Source organism: Sceloporus occidentalis, unplaced genomic scaffold, assembly GCF_023333645.1.
Source record: "Sceloporus occidentalis isolate IW3139 unplaced genomic scaffold, rSceOcc1.0.p SCAF_5, whole genome shotgun sequence".
Taxonomy (NCBI): Eukaryota; Metazoa; Chordata; class Lepidosauria; order Squamata; family Phrynosomatidae; genus Sceloporus; species Sceloporus occidentalis.
The window spans coordinates 37,873,029-37,900,474 of NW_028316985.1; the positions used below are offsets into that span (position 1 = coordinate 37,873,029).

At 40.9% G+C, this 27,446-nt stretch overlaps 2 protein-coding genes across 2 annotated transcripts in view; one reads left to right on the top strand and one right to left on the bottom strand.

Annotated features, from left to right (window-relative positions):
- SREBF2 (sterol regulatory element binding transcription factor 2) overlaps positions 1-15,406 on the top strand; it is a 37,134-nt gene extending 21,728 nt beyond the window's left edge. The window contains exons 10-19 of the mRNA XM_089523737.1: positions 381-654; positions 1,043-1,212; positions 1,429-1,597; positions 1,954-2,074; positions 2,687-2,796; positions 4,766-4,898; positions 6,280-6,448; positions 9,228-9,413; positions 11,016-11,127; positions 12,060-15,406. Of these exons, the coding sequence (XP_089379863.1) occupies positions 381-654; positions 1,043-1,212; positions 1,429-1,597; positions 1,954-2,074; positions 2,687-2,796; positions 4,766-4,898; positions 6,280-6,448; positions 9,228-9,413; positions 11,016-11,127; positions 12,060-12,280 (1,665 nt within the window). The 3' untranslated portion in view covers positions 12,281-15,406. The remainder of the gene's footprint in view (positions 1-380; positions 655-1,042; positions 1,213-1,428; positions 1,598-1,953; positions 2,075-2,686; positions 2,797-4,765; positions 4,899-6,279; positions 6,449-9,227; positions 9,414-11,015; positions 11,128-12,059) is intronic.
- An 8,562-nt stretch (positions 15,407-23,968) lies between these two features.
- Positions 23,969-27,446, bottom strand: part of SHISA8 (shisa family member 8) — a 56,800-nt gene continuing 53,322 nt past the window's right edge. The window contains exon 5 of the mRNA XM_089523738.1: positions 23,969-25,882. Within this exon, the coding sequence (XP_089379864.1) occupies positions 25,509-25,882 (374 nt within the window). The 3' untranslated portion in view covers positions 23,969-25,508. The remainder of the gene's footprint in view (positions 25,883-27,446) is intronic.

A 27,446-nucleotide genomic window follows, 5' to 3' on the forward strand; every position in this document is an offset into this window, starting at 1 on the left:
TAGAAAATATTTAATTTGCACAGGAATGTTCCCTGTGTTCTTTTGCAAGTTACTACAGTTTTTCTGCGCAGTTGATTATGGTGTATCTGTCTGGCTTGATGTGGATGAGAATAAAAGAATAGTGAGGTCTGTTACTATTCAGAGAACAACAAGAGTTCAGCTTTCATTGACTGAAAAGTAAAAGTTGGGTAATAGAACTCTGGATAATTTCATTATGAATGGCCTCTTTGAAAAGTACCAGCCAAAGTGTGTACTTCCAGAGTTGGACTAAGATGACTGTGACTGTGGAAGTGTCTTCCATACACCTGCAAAGTGGACTTTGAAATCATTGAGCACTTAAAAGTCTTCTGTGACTTGTTGTTTTTCTTTTTTCTCCACAGGGAGATTTTGCTGCTGCTGCATCAAACTTAGAGACATGCCTATCTGCCTTGGGTCGAGCACTTCCCACCTCTCGTTTGGACCTGGCCTGCAGCCTGTCATGGAATGTTATTCGCTACAGTCTTCAGAAGTTGGGACTAGTACGTTGGTTGCTGAAGAGGACATCACAACAGAGACGCACAACAGAGGCTCCTGTGGGTTTTGAGGATGAAGCCAAAACTAGTGCCCGGGATGCAGCTTTAGCATATCATAAGCTCCATCAGCTCCATATAACAGGTAAGAGGGAAAGTGTTGTAATATAGTAGGTGGTTACTTCTGTGAGTAGGTGTAGTGACCTAGATTTATCTACTCATTTTCAGTGTAGTAAATACATTATAATCCTGAAATCTTCAAAGGGTTCTTTCTAGTTTGATAATAAAAGGAATGAAAAGAAGATTAGTTTTCTATCAGGCCTGCATAAAATCTACTTGGACCGAACCCTGAAATTAAAAGATAGGATTGTAGGAATCAAGGTTTTGCATGACAGAATGTTATGTGAAGTTACTATCAGGTTTGAGTTCAGTTTTTCCTAGATAAAATCATGTGAAACATTAATTGTACATGTTGGCATAGCATATGTAATGTTTGCAAAGGAAAGAATTCTTTGTTCTGATTCCTGATACAGGAAAGCTTCCATCCAGTTCGGCATACTCAGGACTGCACATGGCCTTGTGTGCTGTGAATCTGGCTGAATGTGCAGAAGAGAAGATTCCACCAAGCACTCTGGCAGAGATTCACTTGACTGCTGCAGTTGGCCTGAAAACTCGCTGTGGTGGCAAACTGGGCTTCTTGGCGGTGAGTGAATCTTTTTAACCTTCCTAGCAGAATTAGATTAGGTAAATACCATGGCATATTTGAACTGAGCTCTTGGTTTTGCATCTGAAATGTAAATAGAAGTAATTTTTTTGTTAGTGTGTAATTAATTTTAACCATTATTGCTATCACTTAGTCAAATATGCACATGTTTTTCCTTCAGTAATGTTCTTATCTTTGTCATTGTTTTCTTCTCAGAGTTATTTCTTAAGTCAAGCCCAGAGTGTGTGTAGTTCTGAGCGCAGTGCCATCCCTGACTCCTTGCGTTGGCTATGTCATCCATTAGGACAAAAGTTTTTTGTAGAGCGGAGCTGGACAGTGAAAGCTGCTGCTAAGGATAATCTGTACTGCACTCAGAGGAACCCAGGTAACAGCCAGAAGGCTTATGAATGTTCTGCCCTTAAATTTTTCTCATCCGTACTAAAGGAAACGTTACATGCATGCATGGTTTCTGTCTTCAGCTGACTTTCGTACATATTCTTGTATGAATGCTGTTAGGAGTAAGAAAATCTAAAGAGCAAGTGCCCATGTTGATGGGTTTCTGTCTAAAAACAGAAGGTGGGAGGAGTTCATTTGCAGTTATTTTTGAGAGATATCTGCTTTTAGTTTCCTAACAGGTGTCTTGGGGACTTGGGTAGATTTATCTCTGCTTCTACAGCCCTAAAGGGCTGTTGGACTTATAAATGAAGAAGAAAAAAATAATTGATTGTTTTTCATCTGCAGCTGATCCCATTGCACAAGTGCACCAGGCATTCTGTGAGAACCTGCTGGAGAGAGCTGTTGAGTCCCTTGTGAAACCTCAGATTCCAAAGGGGACTGTAGGCCTTGATGATGAAGAGCCCTGGTAAGCTGCAGGCCTGTTTTGTCAGTAATTTTGTTCAGGAGGGGAGCAAGTGGTTCTAGTTGTTGCTGGTTGTTGGTTCTTGTAACCCAGTGTGTGGAAGGGTTGCAGTATAGCTTCTGCCTTTTTAGTTAGGAGCACTAACTAACAAGGGGTGGAAAAATGCTACCTCTCACCACTATTGAAATACCCCCGTGCTTTGATCATATCTATGTACAATACTAATTAGTTATGCATGGTTTACAAAGAATTGGAAATAACAGTTTAATACAGACACAGTACGAGGAATAAAGGGTCTGTTTGCATTGTTGAGATTTGTATGAGTATTGAGTGCTCATGCCTGGCAAGGTCCATTGGTAGACTTATTTTTGTTTGGAAAGGATGTACCATAGAAAAGTATTTTGTATATGCTGGATTGTGAGACTTCAATAATGGAACAAGATATACCCATCAGGATTTTGATGTGAGTGTCACAACTCTTCTCAGAGCAAAAAGAATGTTGGCAGTAAATTATTATGCTTTGCGTTAGGTTAAGTTATAAAAATTAAGCTGATCCACTATAAGAATGTGTTGCATTGTCTTACTTAGTAAAGGTGTGGCTATTTCTGCTTGCAGTGAATTCTCAAATGCTTTGGAATATCTGAAGTTACTTAACTCTTTTGTGGACTCTTTGGGAAGTGGAACACCACCTTTCACTGGAAATTCTGTGTTAAGGTCAGCGCTAGGTAAGTGTGAATGATACTCATGTCAGCTGAATTGTTATTGTTGTGTGCTTTCAAGTTGTTTCTGATTTACGGTGACATGGGATTTTCTTGGCAAGTTTATGCAGAGGAGGTTTGTCATTGCTGTCCTCAGAGGCTGAGAGAGTGTGACTTGCCCAAGATCATCCAGTGGGTTTCCACGGTCAGCTGAGTACTGCCCCATATTTTTCTTCATTTATTGCCTTTTGAGGTGTAAATATTCACCATGGAGATGTAGTGCTTCTTGTGTTAAATCTCTTTTGTTTAAATTGATTGTTTTCTTTGAAATATTTTCACCTTGCAAGTCGGATGAAAATGACTGGCAGAATGACTTACAAAAGATTAGCAATAACATAGAGCCCACCCTGAGGTTTACATTATAAAAATTATGTCAAAGTAAAAAAGGAACAGGAGGGAAGAAAGTGAACCCAGAAACTAGTTCTTAGTTATAATGCTCATATAGTGAATACTTGGCAATTAAACAGCTCAAAGAGAGTGGAAGCCAAATGTTGCTGGTCTTTTAGCAGAGCAGATGGCATGTCTGTATTGCTTGTTTCCCTTGACTCAATCTGATGGATCAGCTGCAGCTGGCAGGTGACAGTTGATGGAAGGGGAGCTGGAATCTCTACAGAACTGATGATGGCCCCGCCCTTCCACAAATGATCTTCATCTTCTTGTATACGCAGCTGTATTAATGCAATTTGAAGCCTACGCCATTTTATCAAATGTAATTGATTAAAATTGTATCCTAAGTTGGAGATCCAGCATGGCGTAATGGTTTGAGTGTTGGACTACCACTCTGGAGACTAGGGTTTGATTCCCAGCTTGGCCATGAAACCCAATGGGTGACCTAGGGCAAGTCATACTCTTTCAGCCTCAGGGGAAGGCAGTGGCAAACTTCCTCTGAACAAAACCTCATGATAGGTTTGCCTTAGGCTCGCCATAAGTCAGAAATGATTTGGAGGCACAAAACAAGAACAACGTCTTAAGTTAGTAATTTCTTTTAAAAGTGAATACCATTTCTAATCCTTAGTATTGATTATAAGTACACATGGTTTCCATGACATTGCTGTGTACATGGCAATTGGTAAAACTCACTAGGGAATGGAATGTATTAAGCCTATTCCTGAAGTGTTGTACTGGTCAATGAAAGTTATGTGATGTTAAAATCATAGTATGTATTATCTTTTGAAAGTTCCTATGCTTAGTGATACAAAGGGAACAAAACAGAATTAAGAATGTATTTCTGATATCTAGCTTTGCGTCTCTTAGATATGTTGAAGAGAGGGGGGGGGAGTATTTCTGTTTTTCAGGACACAGAGTGTCCAGTCACATTTCAAAGCACCATATTAGTCTTCTTTTATGCATGGCTAGACCTGAGCAGCATTGAGTGGAGACCTCCAGGGTATATTTAGTGGTTCAGTAGATCTTACTTTTCCTTAGCATGCTAATGTGTACTATCATCTTCACTGGGATCTCAGGGTGAATGCTCTGAGCACTTGCACCTAAAGGTTTTGTAGATCATGTTGTTAAAGCTGACAATTCAGCCAAGAGCTTATAAAGTGTAGTTAGTGATTCCACTGATTCCCAGACTGAGCCATTTAAATGAAATAAATAACTGAAATATTTATTCTGGCTGTGTGGTACTGAGCAGTATACTTCTTTTGATTGTCTATTGTATGTCCTTCTGTATCAGCTAGGAATAGGCAGCCTCCAGGTAATTAGGACAAGTCCTATAAATCCCAATTAGCATGCCTATGGGTCAAGAATTATGAAAGTTATACCCTTAAACCTCTGGAAGCAATTTGGAAACAGACTAATGCATCTGTTTCCAAGGCATTATTTCAACTTTGCAAGGTATTGTGTCTATGGAGGCTTCCATTTGTAAGAAACATGTGGCTAGACAGAGCTTCTTGTTTTATTTATTCATTTATTTTTGTCTTTATATATGTAGGTCCTGATGTTGTCTGCAGGTGGTGGTCATCAGCAATCACAATGACAATCAGTTGGCTGAGGGGGGATGATGCTGCCGTGAGATCCCAGTTTACCAGTGTGGAGCGAATTCCTAAATGCTTGGAGATGATGGAGTATGTAGCTTTTTTACATTACTTTTACAACCTCCCCACTAGACCTGATCCATAAAAGAGTCAACAAAAAGCAGAAAACTTCTTAGGTGGGTTACAGACCGCCATGAAAGTACGTAGTCAGTCTGTATTAGGGTTAGGAAGGTGCGGTGCTTCCGCACCCCCCTAACCCTAGTACGGACTGAGTCCGTACAAAATGGCGGCGCCCCATCGACATGGGGGCCGCCCTGACGACGTCACGACCGCGCCACCTCTATATGGGGTGGTGCGTATGTGACGTAGTCGCTCCGCACCAGGGGGCTTAGTGCGCCCTTTGCGCGGAGCAGGAAGGAGCTCCGTTTTGGAGCTCTTTCCTGGTTTGCGCCGCTGGGCGCAGCCTTCACACGGCTGCGCCCAGCGACGCAAAGGAGAAAGGGGCCAAGCGGCCCCTTTCTCCTCCTCCCCGCCGCCACGGGGTGTCCTTGGGGCTTGAAGCCCCAGGGACACCCCTTTCCAGGCCGCGGGGAAGCGGCCTTTTGCCGCTTCCCCGCAGCCTGGAAAGCAGCGGATCGGGGCCTCAGTGGCTGCCGTTCTGGCTGCTGAGGCCCCGATACCCCGGGGAAAGGGGCGGGTACAGGCTGCCTCAAAGGGGCGGTCTGTAACGCGCCTTAGTCTGGCACACATTCACACTGTCATAAATGTTAAGTCTGATTCCATGGAACTGAATTGTGTCTTGTCCCTTTAGTTACATTCCATGCTAAATTAAAGCTGTTAAACATTGAATGGTCTGATATTAGTGTACCTGTTAACAGAATTGGATGTGGTGTGTGCAAAAAGCTGTCCACAGTATAGTCCTTCATAGAGGTCTGTCCTGTCTATCACCTGTACCATTTTCTACTGAAGTATGTTACGTGTTTTGGTAGTCTTGGAAATGGCAGTAGGACCCATGAGTTTTAACGACTTAGTAAACATGTTGAAGAAAAAGTCAGGTTCTGCTTCAGTTGCCAGGAGACTAGGAATTGCTTCATGTGACAAGTTTATACTGTGTGCATGTCACATTTTTAGCAATGTGGATTGGTTGTGTTTATCCACTACACATTTGCTGTGTAGTGTAAGATGTGAAGTGATTTTTAGCTTTGTGCATTCAGATGCTGGACTGCCCCTCCCTTGTTTGGTTGTCCAGGCCTCTCTTGAATCCATACAGTTCTAAACATTAGAACCCTTATTGTGAGATTTAGATGAATTCTGGAATCTTTAGGGCAGGACAGAGAGGTCACTGGTGTGGGTTTTTCAAGGATATTGGAAGGTGCTTTCCCTTTAGATTAGAGTTGCTCTGACCTCACTGATTTAAAGGCTACTGACCTTGTGCTTGGTTATGTTTCACCGCGTCCTGCCATCTGTCTAGGAATGCTCTTGTGAAAGCTGTCTTCCACGTGTGCAAAGCCATGAATGCTTCCTTGTCAAGTAAGGTAGATGGGCAGCAGAGCTCCTTTGGCCACTGCGAGAGAGCCAGCACTCACCTTTGGAACAGCCTCAACATGAGCAGTGGGGTCTCAAGTACAAGTCTTAACAATGTAAGTATAACTGGCCATCACAGCTGTTCTTCATTTATACACAAATTAAGACTTGTATGTACATGTTTAGTCATGTTATTTAGCAGAACTGAGGTCTGACAAATATTTTCCAGGGGCTGGTGAAACAGCAGTTAATCTTAACACATAGTGGAATAAATTCTTTCTCTTATTGCTGTTCTCTGTAAACAACTAGAAATTTATGTTCCATTTTCTAACCCCCCCCCCCCCAAAAAAAAAACCCACATCAATCTGACGAAGTAGGCGCAAGTCTGTGTAAGCTCATGCTGCCAGCTTCTTTCCTTCAGTTAGTCTCAAAGGTGCTACAGGATCCCTTTGCATACTGCTTTCCCAAAACTGTGTTTCAGGATTGCATCAATTTTCTGTGCATGTCTTGTCCAGAATAAGCAGGATGAGTGTGGGTTTTTTTTTTTTTTGGCTTTTATCCTTGTTTGTTGTGGTTCTTGAATGAATTTTTACCACAGAAGGCTCCACTTCTAGTCTCCAGTGCCTGTCGATCAGGCTAAATCCTTGCATTAGGAAGCTGACTCAGTCTTTATGCCTTTCTTTTAATACTCTGTTCATAAACTTGGGCTTCTGAACTTCTGGTACTGTGAGATACTGTGCTCAGATCCCTTGTACATCACTGCTGGGTGACAGCTGTAGTGCATTGTAGTTGCATTGCATGTTCGGGTAGTATTCGTGCAATGTTTCTGCAGTGCAGTACAGAGGCATGCCTTATGTCTGCACTACAGGTTGAATCTTGTGAGATTGTCTGAACTGAACACTATTCTTCAGATCCAGAGATTTGAGTAGTGTGCTAGTATTATTTTAAGAACTTGAGTTCAAATTATGGTGGCCAAGAGGCCATTTAATCTGCCTTGAGTTTGATAGATGAGAAGTCTTATGTATGGCCGAGTATTTTATTCCGGGAAGGCCTGCCGGAAGAGATCTGTCTTAATGGCTTTTTTAAAGCTCTCTAGATTGGTAATTTGATGGATCTAATCCGGCAGGCCATTTCATAAGTTGGGAGCGGCTGCAGAAAATGCCCTGAGTGTACGGGGCAGATTGTATGGAAGCAGGCTATCCCTTAGATAGGTTGGGCCCAAGCCATGTAAGTCTTTAAAGGTGATGACCAACATCTTGTACTGTGCCCGGAAACTAATAGGCAGCCAGTGGTGTGACTTCAATATTGGTGTTATATGGCCACTCCTTGTTGTTCCTGTGACTGACCTGGCTGCCATATTCTGTACCAATTGGAGTTTCCAGACTAGGCACAAGAGTAGCCCCATGTAGAGTGCATTGCAAAAATCAAGTCTTAAGGTTACCAGCGCGCATGTACTACAGTTTCGAGGTCACCCCGTTCCAGGAAAGGGCGCAGCTGGCGTATCAGCTGAAGCTGATAACAGGCGCTCTTGACCGTTGCATTCACCTGATTCCTCATCTGAAGCAACAGGTCAAGAAGCACCCCCAGACTGCAAACACAGTCCTTCGAGGAGAGCGTGAGCCCCTCTAGGACTAGAGGTTGCTTGGGGCCCCCTACCGTAAGTACCTCCGTTTTGTCTGGTTATATTTTTAACATGCAAAGTATGGTGATCAGAATAATGTTGTTTTTTAATTTGATCTAGTTGTAAAGCAAATACATTCTTGCCACAGGAGAGCAAACTAAGATCATGTTCTTAGATATTTTTATAGTCCTCTTTGTTCTAAGAGTGTATTTTCCAGATCACAAACTTTACTTTATTTCTGTGTAATTGATGGATATTCCTCCTTCTTACTTTTAGACACTTTCTCAGTATCACTGTATTGTTTCATACACATTGTGGCTAAATAGCATGCAACTTAACAGTGACCTAATCGTAACATCAAAATTGGAATGAATCTTTTCGCTTCCCATGTTTAATATAGTTTTGAGAGCACTTCCTGTCAGTAGATCTTCAGTTCCAGCACAATAGAGAATAGTTCTTGGTTGAAATTTTCATTTCTTTATTAAATGATTAGCAGAATTTTGAGAGCTTTAAAATATTAATGAAAATATCTTAACACAATGTTGTTAGTTGCTTCTTTAAAAAAAGTAAATTGTGTTAGTATTAACCACCATTTTACAAGTAACACTTTATTAGTATGTTCCGATATATTTTTTAGAAATCCATTAAATTAGAAAAATAGCTCAAAATATACCTTAAAAATAACATTTTTGAAATAACCAGGAAGAGTTTATTTATCGTTGCAGAACTTAACATGCTTTCAATGTTAAAATGCCTACTAGGCCATTGTTATATCTTTGTGTTTGTTGCTGCTTTTAATATGTTACTTTCAAGCTGTGGAGAATTCACATTTAAAGCATGTGTTATGATTATTTGCTGTGTTACTATATACTTCTGTGTTCCTGTGAGATCATTGCTCCAGGATCTGTTCTGATTCTCTTGAGTTTCCCAAGGGGGGGGAGTACTCCAGCAAGGAGTGTAAAATACATGATTACCTATTTGCTTGTAATGTGCCATGCCCTCTGCAGGGCAGTCAGTTGATTATACCATCAGACAACAAGTAATTCAGTGTGTTGTGTCCATGGTGGGTTGCCTTCTGAAAGGTGGATTTGATTATCAAGCTATAAGCTTAATACTGTTAGCCATGTGAATTGTCTTCTTTGTTGTCAGAAAGGACACACAATTCTAATATTTTCATGTGATCCTGAGAAGCTTTTTGCCACCTGTATGTTCTTGTTTCCAAACATTGACGATGATGGAGTATCTTGTCACTGAATTGGGTTGTCTCCTTGCAGATGATTCAGCTGCTGGCTTGTGACCTGTTGCTGTCTCTCCGTACCACTCTATGGCAGAAACAAACAAATTCCAGCCAAGCAATCGGAGAGACCTACCATGCTTCTGCTTCTGAACTGACGGGATTCCAACGTGACCTTGGCAGCCTGCGCAAGCTGGCTCATAGTTTCAGGCCTGCTTATCGTAAGGTAGGGCCCTGTTGCATATACTGCAAAGCTCTGAAGAAGGAAATGTTGACTTGTTCCGTGGGTTCCTGCTTGTTTTTTAAACCAAAGGAGCAAATGGCTCAGAGAAAACACCAGGAATTGTTTTGCAGAAAGCCAGTGTAAATTAGTAGTTAAAATGTGGGACTGGGACTAAGGAAATCTTGGTTCATGTCCCTGCTGAGTGTGTAACTCACTGGGTGACTTCAGATCAGCCAGTCTCTCACTAGCTTGTTATAAGGATAAAGGGAAGATGAGGAGAGCTGTTTGCCACCAACCTGAGGAAAAAGTGAGATGTAAATGCAAATGTTATTGCTAGTTTCATACTGCATACATACTTACTGTTACAGGCTTCACTGCTGACTACCAACAGTTATGTAGGTCAGTGCTGTTTCCTTGAGCTTGCATAAGATGATTCAAAATACTTTATGTCTATTGTCTCCGTCATTGTTATAGCTCTTGCGGATGTACATGTATATATGTCATCCGTATGGGAGTGGGTGGGATTTTAGAAAACAGCCTTGTGCCTCATGACATGTTTTGTGGTTTAGGTGAAATTTGAATTGGGGATCTCCCATTTTACAGCTTAGCCACTGTCCTACACAGGTTTATGTGGGAAATTAGTGTAAATAGTTCTGGGGTAGTGTTAAGTTTTCTCTAGATCATAAATATTTTGATGGTGTGCCCCACATTTAAAGGGCACCTCCTTCATATACAGTTCTGCTTCTCAGGAAAATAAGAATACTGCAATGCAGAGGAAAGGGGAAGTGGCAAAGAGGATAATCAGTAGTTTGTGCAAATCAGTGCATCAAGGTGTATTGGATAACCTTGCCCTCTCCAGATGTTTTGGACTTAATACTCAGAAACTCCTGCCAGCAGAGGTTAAGAAACAGATAAATATAATAATAGGGATAAAGATACAATTAAGCAAAGAAAATGGTTTAACTCTCAATTTAGGGGAATTAAGTTTGAATAGTAATCAAAGATATGTAATAAAACAATTTCTAAAAGCTGCCCATGCAGTAATGGCTTCTGGATGGAAAAAGAAATTGAACTGGAATAAGTCTTATTTGTGTAAATATATAAAAGAATACATATTATTTGATTTTCTTAGGGAAAGAAGACTTAAATATATTGGGAAAAGCAATAAAGAATCATGGAAAGATAAATGGGAAATTGTGATTAAGAAAATGGAACGTAAAATGGGGTATGAAGAAGTAAAAAATACAACTAATGATATTTTCCACATCTCTGATAAAGATTGTTAACTTGATTGGAATGTATTTTCCTCAAATGCTCTTTTTGGGAGGGGGGAGAAAAGCATAATGAAATGTGGATTGTACAATTTGCATTATGTACAGTGCAGTAAAAAAAAGTTAAAAATAATAATTAAAAAGGAAAAAAACTCCTTCTAGCATGACTTTGGCAAGGGACAATTGCAGCTTCAATCCAAAACATCTGAAGGGCTGCACCTTCTGGGATCCCATTGCACAATAAAGGTATGTGCTCAAATCCATAGTGCCGTAAGGATCCTTCAAAGGACCAGAAATGTTGAGGCTCCCATTATTATTTGTTTCCCCTTTCCAGGTGTTCCTACATGAGGCTACTGTGCGTTTAATGGCAGGAGCCAGCCCCACACGCACTCATCAGTTGCTGGAGCACAGTCTCAGGCGTAGAACTGCCCAGAGCACTAAACAAGGTAAGTAAGGTCTTCCACCATTTCCTTTCTTGCCTAGCTGTGGGAACTGGTTGTCTTGTAGAGTATAGACTTAGCTGACGTATTCATATGAATCCCTTGTCAAGAAAAGATTTTCTGATGCAAGTACAAAGGAAAAAATTGCAGGCAAGTAAGAGCCAAAATAAATGTGAGATGTATCCTGTGGTTTGTCCTTGAATACTATCCCTATCCCTCCCTACCTCCCTCTCTCTCTCTCTCATATTCACACACACACACACACACAGAGAGAGAGAGAGAGAGAACAGGTTTTTTTAAAAGGAGCAAGTGCATGTCAAAGGGGCTTTCCTACATGGAGTTCCTCACCCCACCCCATCCCGCACACCAGCTACATATATTACCATTTCCATTGTCAGCAGCAGCTCTTCTCCACAGGACATGGGCACCTGCTTGAACAGTGTAGGATGGGCTGACTGTGGAGGGAAGATCACCAAAAATTGGGCAGGAAAGGAGCAATGGGAAATGGCCCCTTCAGTGAATTTCTGTTAACTGATGATAGGGCTCAAGACAGTGTATTTAAAAATCAGTGGCATGAAGATGTTCATGAGTTGACATTCGAGTCTGTTAATCTAAGAAGAAGAAAGGCTTGTAATGGAAGGTGTGGGCACTGCCTACCCATGGAAGTATCATCATTATTACTAGGACAAGGCTGCTAAGTCTGGGCTGCTGGCCAGGTTTCAGCTTAGAGCATTTCAGCCTACCAAATAAATTACTACATAGAGTTCAGTAAATATTGTAGATTTGCACCCAGTTCTATAGAAAAGTTTGTAAAGCAATTGTTCACTCACCCCAGCATAGTCTGCTTTTCTTTTTGTTGTGCAGTTATTTCCTGTGAATATTCATTAAATGTCCTCATCACTGTGGCCCTTAGTGTAATGCTTTCTTTTCCTTCTTAGGTGAACTGGATGCTCTTCCTGGGCAGAGAGAGCGAGCTACAGCAATTCTCTTAGCATGCCGCCACCTGCCACTCTCATTTCTGTCTTCACCTGGCCAGAGAGCTGTCCTGCTGGCAGAAGCAGCCCGCACATTGGAGAAAGTTGGGGACAAGCGTTCCTGCAATGACTGTCAGCAGATGATTGTGAAGCTGAGTGGTGGCACAGCCATTGCAGCTTCCTAACCCTGGAGGACTATGGCCTTATCACCCATTGAACTAGATTCTTGGCCCATTTATACCTCCCCTTACCTTTTGAACACTATTCCAGTTTAGGACCATGGAAGATTATGCTAGTCAGGGTAGGGGCTTGGTATAAACCAGATTTTCTGGCTAGTGGTTTGCTTCCAGGCCAGCTCACACAGGAGCTAGAATGATATTGTTTCCACTGACAAAAAGCCTCTGAGAACTTGGAAAACAGAAACCCCTTAGAAGGGAGGTTGGCTTTGGCAAACATACTTTTCTCTCTCTTTAAGACAAACTGCAACAAGAACATGTTTTGAGGGTGGGAGCTGCTGGATAGTGAGAAGAGGTGCCTTGAACCTTTTTATTAGCATCTGCATTATTAGCATCTGCATTGGCTCTTGATCTGCTGGTCAGGTACCATGTGCTTAGGGGAGGCCCAGGGAAAACATGGCTGTATTTAATCTTGTTGGCTCTTAGTGGGCTGCATTTTTTAACTGAAGCCTTTCTATAGATACTGCATTCTTTGAGAGCTTGGAAAGGCAAGGCCAGCTCTCTTGAGGAAGTGCATCACAATTTTTATGCCTTTTGTGTTTTTATAGTAATGTTTTATGGCTTTACAGGCTGTGGGGACAACAATTAGGTTTCTTTTCCCTTTTTCCTGTCTTTCAGCCCCCCTCTCTCTTTTCTGTCAGCTTACAACTGTATTGGCATTGAGTTAGGGATTGAGTCTTTTTTCTGTGATTTGTCTGATGGAGAACAAGGAAAATAGTGTCAGAGACTAAGTGCTGAACTAGGTGTGACTTAAAGCATCGGATTCAAAAATATGTATGGCAAAGCTGCATCTCTTTGTTTTAATAAACAGCTGGGATGGAAGGAATTTAAGGCCATGGGGATTTCCTCTCCAGTACTATTTTATTGCTAAAATTCTCCCCTATGAACACCATTGTTTTCACTGTTTTTTAATTAGAGCAAATAGTGGCTTTGGAAGGGGATATTTTTGGCAAGCAATCAGTACAGAGAGAAGAGTTCTCTGTCTTTCCCTCTGTGGTCAAGGACCCTACAGTTGCTTTTTCTAACCTTATGTGACTGAAGAACACTTTTGAATCACATGATTAAAGTCATCAACTAGTATTACCTTGAAGAAACAGCATACTAAACATCTCCTAAACATATTTGATTTTTTATCCATCTAAGAATGTTTAGTACAACATTCAACAGAAGAAGTGATAGCTTCCAAAGTAAGTAATCATAGCTGTCTTCTCCTTCTCAAGATTCTTCAAGGAAGCTGTAACTGTTACCAAACTTTTGAAATTATTTATGTAGGTAGTACAAAGATAGTCCTTGGCTTTGTGAAAGCAGAATGGTTGTAGCTGATGCTTAACCTGTAGCAGAACAGGTTCTAAGAATCTTGTTTTTAACGTGAATTGTTCTAGATTTGAAGAGGTTATATGAGAGACATGGCCAGAAGAGAAAACATATAGTGGCAACAGGAGAAAACAAAAGCAGGTTTGCAAGCCTTGGAGCTCCCTGAAATACAAACTCAATTAAAAATGTGAGAGCACCAAATAAGTGGTGCTTGTTTCTCTGACAAAGTCCACACAACAGTACATTGCCCATTAATCCATTCTGTTTGCTAATGGCCATTTTTTATTACACATCTGGACTCTGCCACAGGAGTTGGATTGTCCGCTTTTTTTAAAAAAAACAACTTTTAAGTCTCCTGTGGACAACTTTACAGGCAGGTAAAAGCCTGTATATCTGAAGATACATGCAAACCAGGAAAAGGGAGATTTCAAATCCTGCAACAGTTATATAATGTCCAAAGTCACACTAATAAGATGCATATCTTATTGATATCACATGTTAAAACTTCACACATGAAGTGATGTGGAAATAAAGGTACTTGCTAACTTCCATTTTGAAGGACTTTCTCAATCCTCCTCAGTTTCTTGGATCTAAAAAAAGTGCAATTTCATGAAAATTCCACCCCCCCCCCCAGTAGATGTGAGTGGATGCGTTCAAAAAGTTTCACTTTTGTGTTTGCCTCATTTTGATCCTGTACGTTCACAGTGAACATTAACTTTCTGTGGGTTATTTGGAAGCTGCTTTGTTAGTATTGGGTCATGACTGGATCCATTTTGTATAAGTCACATTATATGATAATGTGGATCCTGGAAACATAAGAAGCTGTCATAGTGCAAGTGTGTGACTCAGGTGTATTTCAGGAGTTATTACAGGCACTAGTGGGCAGACTGAAGTTTGAGTACCACCACCCTTTTCTCTAAGGGGGCTTCCTAGTGATGGTTTTTACAGCGATGATAGCAACAGATCAGGAAGGGTAACCAACTACCTCTGTGAAAAAACTGGTAGTAGCATTGTTTATTCCCAGACGTGCTGCACCACTAATCAGGTAGAGTAGTAACAATCATCCCAGGATTAAAGTGGTGTCTGTGTGAATTGTAGATGTTAGGTAAATTAATTAAGCATGCCTAATACTTCAAAGCCTTCTGTTTGGAAAGTTGAAGCTAACCATAGAGAATTAATTATTTGCTAGGCAGGTTTCCAGATAAGTTAATATACACCAGAATGCACCTCCTAGTGACCTTGTGGAGCATTAGACATCTCACAGTTATCTATGACAGTCAAAATAACAAGCCATTTATGCAGTCAGCGAGGAGCAAATGCTGCAGTCAAGAATGAGCATTGCAGTTTAGGATAAAAGCTTCATATTTGTGCAGTAATGGGCACTAAGGGCAGGATTTTTTGCTTTTTAAATTATACTTGCGCAGATGGAAACATCTACATAGATGGGAACTTCACAAGGGAACAACCCTAAATTTCGTTGTACTTCCGGCATTTTTATACACCACATTTATTTATGTGTTAGTTGTCTCCCAGTCTATCCCTGTATTATTTTTGTGTATATAATGTAACTTTTTGGGTTTTTTAAAAATACGTATAAATATATATATGATGTGAAAAGTGTCTATTTATCCAATAAAATTAGGCATAGGGGATGCTTTCCTGTAAGATGATGTAGCTGGTGATGATGTGAGGGCCCCCCAGTTCTAACCCTCTTATGGGGACCATTGTGTGACTTATCAAATAAAGACAAATCGTACTCAAGGTCTTATACTCTTATTAATGAGTAGAGGTTCTTTAACATTCACTGTGTTTAAGACAAAATATTCTCAAACATTATCTCACTAAATTGGCTTGTCTGGTGTCACATTTTACTGCCAAAGCAGCCACAGAGTGGTATGGTGTTTTCAGTGGCATGCATTAAAATTATTTAGAATTTGTACTGGATTAATCAGCATTATCTCTGCATCCCTAATCATGCGCTAGAATTTACTCAGTGATATAAGGAGAGAATGCTGAGAAAGGAGATCAGAACAATTTAAAATATTTTGATGAGAGAGTCCAATTTTTCCAAAAAAGGGAGAACTTGAAACAAAGGTGCCACTGACATGTATGCCATATGACTCACAGAATCATGGTAGGAGCAATATAATCAGATTTTTTGTTGTAGCTGTTGTGTACTTTCAAGTTATATCTGACTTATTGTGACTGTAAGGCATAGCTATCACAGAGCAAGGTTTGTTCAGGGGGGCTTGCAGTTGCCTTCCTCTGAGGCTGAGAGAGCGTGACTTGCCCAAAGACTCCCTGTGGGTTTCTGTGGTTGTTTCGAAGTCTGGTTTTCCAGAGTCCTAGTCCAACATGTAAACCACTACACCATGCTGGCTCATTTAATCAGATACTTGGTAGCAAATAATCCCAGGGCAATGTACACAACATTTAAAAGGAGTAAGTGCAATATGAAACATGCCATTACAAATTTAGAGGAAGAAAAACTTGAATTGGCAAACAACAAATTTGTATAAAGTACAGTATAATGCAGAATTTAGTTTTTAAAAAAATGAGAGAGAAATGGTTTAATTTGGCACCAACAACTATATTTTATGGAAAATGATCTCCATTTAATGTGAAGTGAATTTTAAAAGCAATGTAAGATAGACTAGGATACAAATGAGACACAGCATGCTGAAAGGTGTAGGTACAAATAGGAAATTTATGAAAATGTTAAATATTATGGCATATGAAGACTAGGCATAAGCTAACCCAGAACATTAAATATGAGCAACAGGTAGTCAAAGAAAACAATTTGACTATTGAGTATAAAGACAATATCACATTACAGTCAACCTTCCAGATCTATGGGGGTTCCATTCCAGACCCCTCCTTGCAGATACCAAAAATCATGGATCTCAAGTCCCATTTTTGTCAATGGAAGCGTGAAGTGCGTACAACTGCATTGGCGCAATGGCTACTATTATGTCCTGTGAAATGATGGGATTTGCAGTTTAGGGAGAGACATTTAGAGTGCTCAGCTAGAAAGCTTGTAGGCCTCATTAAAAATTACAAACCTCAGAATTTCACAGGAGGCAGCCATTGTAGCTAAAGTGGAATAATAGTGTAGTGTGATATTGACCAAAGACCATTGAGTGTAATGGTCCAATTTACCCCTAGATCTTAAGAGTTTACCTTTCAGGTATAGTTATATAACATGACAGCGAATGCACAGTGAAAACCTTTGACCTTTGCAGTGACCATTTCCCCCCACATTTCTTTTTTTATAGCATATAAGCAGGAGGATGCTTGGGAAGGGTAGTTGTGTATTTTTGTCTTATTTCCCTCCATAACATGGTGTATTTGAGATCCATTTCCAGATTTTTTCACACGGGTAGTGGAATTGCGAGTTTTGTTTTGTTTTGTTTTTGCAGGCCCTTTGTATGTTTTAGAAACTAAGGAAAACCCATTCCTCCTTTCATGTTGGTCTGCAATATTACCCAAGAGGAGGTGATACTCATTAGTGGAGAACCCACCAGCCCAGCCCAGGAAAGGAATTCACAAGTAAAACCAACAGTTCCTCTTCCAAGACTCAAATACTGACCCAGGAACAACTGCAGGAAGATATAGCTTGGTGTTTTATTTTCTCCTAACCAGCAGAGGGCAGAATCAACTTAGCAAAGTAACTGTGTGTTTGATGTCCCTTCAAGTCACCTGTCAATTTACAATTCAGTTTCAACACCATTTCACCATTTTCAAAGCAAAGATCTTTAGGATGTAATTTGTGTTCTATAGCTCACCAGTTTGAATGAATACAAAAGCTACGGGTATAAAGCATGAAAGTCTTCTGCTATGGAAGATGGGAATTTGCATCATATAGGCTGGAATATATGTATATGAATGTCCTTTCCTGTGATTCTTCTCATTTCCCCCCCTTATAGTCCTAATGTGCTGCTGTGTCTTGCCTTTTCTGTATGTATGCTTTCCCTTTTCTCTGGAATATGGCCTTATGCTCTTTTGATAAAGAAACTGTAAAGAGTATCCAGAATTCATGCGCTTAATTAGACAAACATCACCTTGAGAAGGAGTACAGGGAGAACTTAAATTGCACACTTAAACACATACAATTCAAACAACTCCTTCACTTGTGATGCAGCTAAGAAGCTACCTGAAAACAAAGATTCTGCTTGCCTTAGGATTGCTGGAGATGGGTGGCAGATGAAATCAAAGTTGCTTTCACTTGTCCAGGTACCCCACTAGATTGCCTAGAAGCAAAATCAGATTTGGCCGAAACGCTTTGCTGGTAGCCTTGCTCTGCTATTAAAGATTAATACTCCTGTGGGATGCCCAGCTTAAATTGTCAGAATGAGGGCATCGATGAGCACTCTACCTTTCTCCTCTAATGTTGGCGTGATATGTGAAGGCAAAGCACTTCTACTGTTTCCCAGCAATCACAATAGCACTTCTGAACAACCAGCTAGAATGAAGAACCATCATTCTGCCTCTGCTGATTATCAGCTGGGGAAATGAAGATTTAAAGCTATTCTGATTTGATGCCAATGCTGTGTTAGATTAAATAATCATAGGATGGATAGACATCATGTAGCTTTTTAAATCCTGAACTACAAGGACCATCATGTTAAATAGCACAGACAATAATGAAGAAAGCTGCCAGTTGTACTCCAATAACATCGACAGAGCAGCTAGCTACCTGCCCCTGTTGTGCCTTTTGGGGCCTTCATACAAAGATTACTATTTCTAAAGGCACATTATTTTCACTGTTCTTCCATAAGCTGGATTCAAGGAGCTGTTTTCTCTCAAATGTGGAAACATTAGACCACCACCACAAAACAGGCAGTGCAAGTGGGAGTATGCAAATGTAATAAATGATACTTTGAAAAGGTTGATGATAAGCAAAGTTTTCTTCCTGTCACTTAATACTAGAAACCTGAGTCATCCAGTTAGAGTGAATAGTGGGTAATTTGGCACAAGCAAAAGGAAGTATTATCTGGGTTGGTGAATCAGGCAGAGAAGACATTCAGAGTAAAAGCTGATTGCTTTCTTGGCCCCATCCATCTTGCCTTGCCAGTTCAGTCATCTTAGAAAAGATCACAGATAGCATTTAGAGATATAATGCTTCTGAATACAGAGGAACCATAAAGATATCACAAATGTTGGTGATAAAAGTCTTCATCACTAGAGCTTGTTGCAGGAATTTTCTTAGATTAACCATGGGCAATGTGAGGAAATGATGCACTGGGTACTTACCATGAAGGCACATCCTGGTTAAGTAGAGAAAAAGAATTCATACACATTGGGTTTCACCCCATCCTCACCCAGAGACAAGCAGAGAACATATAACTTCAAAGTGGAAACTCATCAGTTTCTCAGCCATAGTTTGTCAGTTAACCCTCTAGCCAGGGAAATAAGGAGCACCAGAGAAAAAGGAAGAAGACATATATATAGAAAGACTCCTATCTGTCCAGATCACCCCAGTACCGAGGAACAGAAGCACCCATGTGAACAGGAGGGGGTAGACTCTATCAACCCAGAACATAACCTTCACAGTTAAGAACCTAATCTAGTATCTTTGGAGTGGCAGAATTTAAAGTTACAGCATGTTAGTCTGTAGAATCAGTATGCAGAGCGATGTTGTAGCCCCTTTGAGACTTACTGAAAGAAAAAAGTTGGCAGCAAGAGCTTTTGTAGACTTAAGTCTATTTCCTCAGTTGTATCTTGCCTTCCTCAGATGCATCTGAGGAAGTAGACTTACGTCTGTGAAAGCTCATGCTGCCAACTTCTTTCAGTTAGTCTCAAAGGGGCTACAAGATCTCCCTACATACTGATAGCGTCTTCTGTGTTGGTGAGGAGAAGGATCTCTACATCCTGGGAGAAACCCAAGCCTTCCTGACACATGGGTGAGAATAGTTGCTTCTATTCTTGAAGCACTTCCTGCAGTACCATCTAGCAAAGGCTGTGAGGTTGAAGGCTTTCATGGCCAGCATCCATAGTTTTTGTGGGTTTTTCAGGCTATGTGGTCATGTTCTTTCATGGGGGTCCTGTGCTCCTAACCCTAGTGAATGTGGGGTTGCATATCCTTAAGTACTGATGTACTAGTGCTTTAGTGTTAAGCACATTGGACAATGGAAAGTGCATGCCATGTTGCTATTAAGCTGGCTACAGTCACTCAGTTGCCAGGGTTGGAGATCTTTTTGAAGCAGCAGGCGACAGAAGTCTATAGAATGCATATACACCTATCTCCATCCTCTTCCCCTCTCTTTATCCAGTAATCTGTTAATACTGGCAAAAATGTTTGAGATAAATCCAGCTGTCTTCTATCAGTTTATGCTCCACTCCTCACAAACCAGGCTTACCTTTTATAGAAGCTGTTAAATGTTCCAGTCCATCAGAGTAGTAGGCCAGAGTAAGTTATCAGTAAACACATGGTTGGCTTGTGTTGGAGTTTGGGGAGTATCTATATTTGAAACCATTCCCTCCGGTGCATTTGAAGAATCCATTGCAGAAATGCATGCACAGTAACCTTACGTAAGAGAACAGAGTGAAATGTTAGGTGTGTGGAACCGAGTGGTAAAATATATTCATTACCAAGTTCCTTTACTGTGGGAGTTTTTATGGTAACACATAAGCTGCAGAGCTTATATGGCAAACATTCAAATGTGAAGCTGGATATGTAAGACCATAAATGAAGTACTGGCAGGTGTTTTGATTTATTTGGAAGAATTTCTAGCCTACTTTTTCCTCACCAATTTTGACATGAAAGGTAGCTGAGCATAAAATGAATGAAGAATGGATCTTGCTGGTTCATATCTCATTGAAGCCACTAACAGTAAGTTGCAAAAAGTAGCGACTATTTTTTCAGCCATCCTATCTTTCTGAGTCCCATTTGCAGTGTGAAGATAATGTTCGCCTTCCACACAGAGCAATTCTAAGACTAATTGGGATAATGTTCATATAAAAAGTGTTGGCCACTGTAAAGTGTAGATATTCATATGTAATTATTTATGTCCTTCACCTCATAGTGATCAGTGTGATTGATGTTGTGATGCACAAGTGGACCTCAAATGGGAGGAAAATAAGAAGGGCTGAAATGCAGTATGTTCCAGAGAACAACTACATTTGCTTCCCTCTTTCGACTGCATGGTGAAACTCTTGGAGTTGGTCATGTTACCTTCATTCCTTGGGACACATTAACCAGTTTATTAGTGAATTTTCCATAATCCACATATGGAGAAAGCAAATTTCAATAAAATGGTTCTGCCTCTTTCAGTAAAGGAAGTCAAGCTTGTTCCAGCCACAGTTGAAGCCAGAAAGGCAAGGAGGCTGCATGAGCAGTTCTGTACCAACACAATCACGAGCAGCTCTATTATTTGAATAAGGACCCAAATTTCCAGCTTGAATTCACTAAGGCCTCTTAGAACATGGGTGGGCAGCCAACGGTTTTTGGATTAAGATAATGTGTTCCTCTGGAAGCTATATGTTCAGCCCTCTGGCAACTGGGATCTGAAGACCAAGAGGGGCAAGGGATGGAGGGAGGGAGAAAGCCGTGATGGAGAGGGACAAGAGGCTGGTCCTTCCTATCTCTGGCAGGGCTCTCATGACAGATTACCCTCAAATGAGTTTGGCTGTCAACAGCAGCAACAACAAAAAAGGTTCCTTATCTTTGCCTTGGAAGGTTCAGTGCTTAGTTCTTGTGTGTGTCCTTTCTAAATTCTTTCCTAGTCTTTAAATTTTTAAATAATATTTAATAATATCAACAATCTTATTAAAATTAAGTCTGAGAATTCCAAAAACAGTCTTTTTTTTAAAAAAAGGCTGATGGTTTTGGACTTCTCAGACTTAATTTTAATAGGATTATTAATATTATTTTAAGTTGAGTGATCCTTAACTGTTATGATGACACATGCATGGTCAGAGCTTGCTGTTGTCCAGGGGCAAAATTAAATCTTGGCTATTCTGCCCTACGTTGCTTTTTCACATTCTCAGTGGAGGTTACACATCAGGAAGACTTAGGGGTCATTCATACTTACTTTTTTGAATGAAGAGATTCACATCTCAATGAAGAGATTCAGAACTGATTCAGAATTGGTTTTGTGTTCCCACTACATTTACCGCGATCAAATCTCTCCATGTCATATTAACCCTGTTGCTGTTCACATTTGCTACTGTATCAATTTAAAATGGAGGGACCTCTATTTCCCAGTATGATGCAGTGCGATCCAAATCGATTTGGTAGCGTGGTCACACTACTGAAGATGTGGATCATTGTGGCTCTTAAAAAAAGAACTGCTAAGGGGTCTGGTGCCAAATGCACCCATTTAAGTGGGCTTTTTGGCCGCCTCCCCCACAAACTGCACTGATTGCATTCAGGGCGAATGTGAACTTCACGGAAATAAACTGGTTCCACACCGGTTTATTACTATAGTGTGAATGGGTCCTTAGAGAATTATTGACCCTGTACTGTACAAAGTAGATGATTATTAGCTTCATAAACTTCTCTCATTGCCAGAATTTTTGTAGGCATGTCAACATCTATAAAATTGAAAAATCTTTCATTCTCATTTTACTGTATTTCTTGCTGCTCTCAGATATTCCACATTCACTTCTTTCCTTGAATGAGGAAGCTGAAAAGTGTATGTTGTAGAAGGCATGACCCAAGACATTTTGCTGGACATGATGCACCCCCCCTCCCAATTCCATGATGAGGCTGGTGAGCAAATTTTACTCAACATTAACAACATGGTACAACCTGTACTGTACTTAGGCATCTCCAGATGTCACTGGACTTAAACTCTCAGCATTCTTCACTGCTCTTTCTTGCCAGGGCTGCTGGGAGTTGCAATCCAAGAACATCTTAAGGTTCACATGATTCCTATCAATGACCCAAGGGCAGCAGTTTTGCTTACTTTTGTGTGGATTTCATCCTGTGGTATCTTTCAAAACCTTGCAGCCATTCTGTGCTCTGGAACATAGACTCTCTGAGGCAGCTGCTTCATTTTGTGTAATAGTAAGATTGGCTCTGGTTAAGTGGTAACCTTCATTACCTTGTGTGTACAGAATTATACAGCCAGTTTTTAAAAGTGATTGTTTTATCTTAGCTATGGTTTTTTGTGGGTTTTTAGGGCTATGTGGCCATGTTCTAGAAGCTTTTCCTCCTGACGTTTCGCCAGCATCTTTGGCTGGCATCTTCAGCTAGTTAGTGTGTCCCAAAGGGCTGCTAATCATATCCCACTATCACCTCCTTTGGATTTCAGTACTTTGGTGCCATCTTCTTCATGTAGCTTCAAATCACCACTTCACAACTGTGGGCTTGACCTTTTGGTCCATTTTGTTTTTGTTTTACCTTGTTGTTAATAACATACAATTACAAATATATATATATGTATGTATGTATATGTATATACACACATATCAATGATAATTATAGAAGATCCAAACAGATGCCACCAGACACCCTTCATGTTGCACAGGTGGCACACATACAACTGTGTGGTACAAATCAAGCCCAAGTTATGGCAGGGCTGGGGATCATTTGACCTTCCAGATGTTGCTAGACTACAACACCCAGCCGCCCTTTCCAAACACAGCCAGTGGAGAAAAATGCTGAATGTTTGATTCCAACAACATCTGGAAGGTTCCATTATTCCCATCCCTGCCTTATAGGAAAGAATGGGCCATTAACAGGAAACAATAAATACATTGAATGCCAGTAAAGTGCACTAGAAAAGCCAGATCCATTTGAAAGAACAAGATAGCATTATTAGAAGAAATAATATCTGTGTGGCAATATTGTACATATGTCTAAAACAGCAGGTTGAAAAGACAACAGCTGGCTAATCCTCTTATTTCTTTCCACAGACAAATATTGGTCTCACCCACCTTCTGTTTTTGCCATAATTGTCCATTTTGTTGTACCTTTAACAATAGTTTGGATTTGGTGAAGACCCTGCACTGAGCTTGAGTGGTGAGCCCCACTTCCTACAGCCTCCCTTCCATATATTATATTATTTGACAGAGAGCCCCTCAGTGACTTGTTGCCCTACACCTATGTATGAGAAATACTTCATTTGCTTGTGTCGATTCAGTGTCTAACAGAAGTCGTATGCCTCTGTGTTAACCAAGCTCTGTCGTTATATATAATGTTATTTATAGGGTTATACTTTGTCTGCAAACATAATGAGGATTTCTCATGGCACCTTTCTCTGTTTGACAGTCTCCCACTGCAAAGGGGAGGTAGGAATCCTAGCAAAGTGAAGCCAGTTTGCTATAGGAACAGGGAAGAGCATTAGGATGCAGACCAAACAGTGGCTCAATCCTTACTGTTCAGCTGTTTGGCATTTCAAGTAAGTACTCTTTGAATTTAAAATTCTCTGGTTATACTATATGAAACATGGCCAATTGCATATGCTAATTGGCAAGAACTAGGTTAAAAGAAAAAGGGGATATACCTTTCCACAATGAGCTATAAGGATGACTATAGTTCCAGTCACCCATGCAGTGGAGGATGTTGCATTACCTCCCTGCCGGAATAAGAGTCACAAGAAAGATGCTATGACCGACTGAACAGTGAAATAACGTGAAGAGCCAGTGTGCTGCTTATTTCCCATTGCATGTGAAATAATAATGGTCTCCCGATCTGTTGCTAAAAAACTAATATCCCTCACTTTGGTTCTTCTGATGCTAGACCAAGCCCTTAATAGCAAAATTGACTTTCCAGCCTGTGGCTGAAATGTTTACAGAAAAAGGCTCCATGGAGAATGTCACAAATGAGGTATACAGATTGAACAAACACATACTCTCTCATACAAGCACACTCATGCACATTGTGGTTGCACTCCAAGACCTTCATGCCAGGCACCCACTATTACTCTTTCTCATCGTCTGGTGGGTAATACCCCTCTGAAGCAATGCACACTATTTCCTCAACCCACTGTCAAGTCATTTTATGTATGGCCCATAATGGTAGTTCCTGGTGGAAAGCAGAGCATCTCTATAGAATAGAGGATTTATATGAAATGAGCAATATTAACAAATGGCTTTAAACCAAGACATTTCCTGGACAATGGAAAAGACTGAGCTCAATACAGTCCACCCTCTGTATTCAGGGATGCAACCATCTATGGCCTGGGGAAAAAACTCCCAAAAGCAAGCCTTGATTTTTCCATTTTACTACCTCACTGTGTATAATGGGACTTGTGCATCCATGCACATTGCTATCCACAGGTGGGTGGGACCTGGGACCAAAGCCAAGTACCCACTGTATGAAAGGTAGTCTACAATTTTTTTTCAGCCCTTAACAATTTCCTTTGAAAAGTGTTTCTTCTTCCGCTGTTTCCTCATGCCCTTGTCTTTTTCCCCCCTTTCTGCATTTGTTTAACCTCAGTGAAAGGCAGAGGAGAAATATAATATAGGGCAAATGATAAAACACAATGCACTGGTAAGCTATTGCAACAGTTTGTTTTGTCTCACTGCTCATGGTCTTCATTGCTAGAGGACAAGAACCATTCATATTATCCCATCCCATGCAGAACATTAGTGGTGTCCTCCATGTTTCTTGCTGATGCTGACCCTTCTGGGAGGAGTGTGATGTGATGAAGAGGTGGACCTGAAACAACAGTCGTGCATCAAATCACAGGGCAACATGCATGCCGGTTTCACCATGCATGCTGGCCAAGTCCTGTCAGGATGCAGAAAAAAAGAAGGCCACACTAAGTGGGCAAACTTCCTAAAGACTGTCCTAGCTCCTTCACAGAACCTGGCAGTGCCAGTGTTGAGAGGGGAGCATCTTGGCCAGGTAGTTGCCCACCTAACAGGCTGCTTGAAGTAAAGGGAGAATATAATGATGAGAGAACAGTCTTGTCTAGACAGTCACCTCTGTCTTGCTGTTGGTGGAAAAGGGACGTTGCTGGTGGGTGTAATGGGTGGGCGTTTGGCTGAAGACCTCTGGCAGCTTCTCGATACTGAACTGACGCTTGGTGGTGTAGGCCTGTCGTCGAAGGTCAGGGTGATTGGGATCCCAGCCCCCTTTGAAAGCAGGGCTAGTTGCCAGTGTATGGGCATTGGATTTCATCACCTTGGCCTTCTGTCCTGGCGTTGCCAAGCCAATCAGAGCACAGCCATCTTGAAAAGCTGGGACGTCCTTCTGATGTAGCGTCAAGGGAGCAAAGGGAAGATTGCCTGAGGGTGGTATGTCCATTACAGGAAACCTCTTGTAGAATTCCTCAGGTGCACTTTCTAATGTATGAAACAGGACAGAACATGAAGGAGAGGTATTAAGTCATCACAAACAGACTGTAGTAGCTCTCCTGGCAGCCACTTCTTTTTTTCACTGCTCTTTCCTAGGTTTAACCTTAAATGTTTTTACAGTTTGTGTTAACTATACGTAACATAAGAGATGATTGAGGATGTGAGTGCGCTATCTTGTTTGTCTTGTACACTACAGAAACACTAAACAGCAGAAAGACAATATAACTGGGTGAGCTCTACATAACCAACTAATGTGTAAATTCTGTACACAGTAAATACAAATTATACAAAGGATAATGTAGCATATAATTACACTGAGGCGGAAGCATGCAAGCAGTTTGATATTAGCAAAACAAGAAGCTGCTGCTGCTTTAAACAGTTGTTACTTCCCTCCTGTCATTGTATATACAACTCTTCATGCTCTGACGTCTTACACATGGCTTTCGTTTAAATCAGGAGTGAGCAAAGTGTGACCCTGGGGGCCACAAGTGGCCCTCCAAGGTTATCTTTGTAGCCCTCATCTCCTCTAGACTTCCCAGGTGTCCTTTGTGTAATCCCCTCAAAGAGTGAATTGATTCATGTGGAAGCCTCCAGGAGCAATTTTAAAATAGGTAGCAGTGCCCCTCTGTGTGTTATTGTTGTTGCTGTGTGCCTTCAAGTTGTTTCTGACTTACAGCAACCCTGAGATTCTAAGAATTTTTCTGGGGCTGAGAGTATGTGACTTGCCCTAGGTCACCCAGTCGGTTTTCATGGCCAAGTAGGGAATCCAACCCCGATCTCCAGGGCTGTAACCCAACGTTTGAACCACTATGTCACGTTGGCTCTCTCTCTATTTTTTTTAAAAACCTTCCAAACCTGTTTTTTCAAAGCCATAAAGAGATTTCTTGTCTTTTCTGTTTTTCATTTTTAGACATCTTTGGCAGTCCATGTGGTCCTTGAAGGGTCTCAGGAACAAAGAATTTCCCCCTGGGCCCAGCACAGTTGCCAGCCCCTATTTAAAGGAAGATTATTTTCAGACACTGGTACCTTGGCCTATGGCCATACCAGCTGGAATTAGGAGGGAGGAGTTGTAGTATAAAAAGAAATTCTGCTCTTTGTTTTTTCTGTGGTTATCATAGTGGTAGGATTAGTTTTAAAACAAGACACTTGTCACTGGAAGGGCTGTCTGCATTGTATATTCCTATGTTATACCATATCGAAGTCCATCCCTCTCCCAGCTCCTTCCCAAGGACATGACAACTAGCTGCTGCCAGTACTGTTTGTGACATCCGTGCCGTGAGTTAACCGCCCATGGCTTAATTCTTGTAAAACTTGAAAAGAGTGAGGAAAAACCCACTCCTGTGTGTGTGTAATGGGGTGATTAATATGTGTTAAAGGGCAACTAATCCACATTAAATTGTTTTTCTGAACAGCTGTTAGTCATCTGCTCTGTATTCAACACCCCCACTACAGTTGGGCTTAGAAACACACTGCGTTTGCCCCCTACCCAGCCTGTTCATGCCTTTTTCATCTCTCCGAAATTGCTGCATTTTTAGTTGCAGCAGGTGTTTTC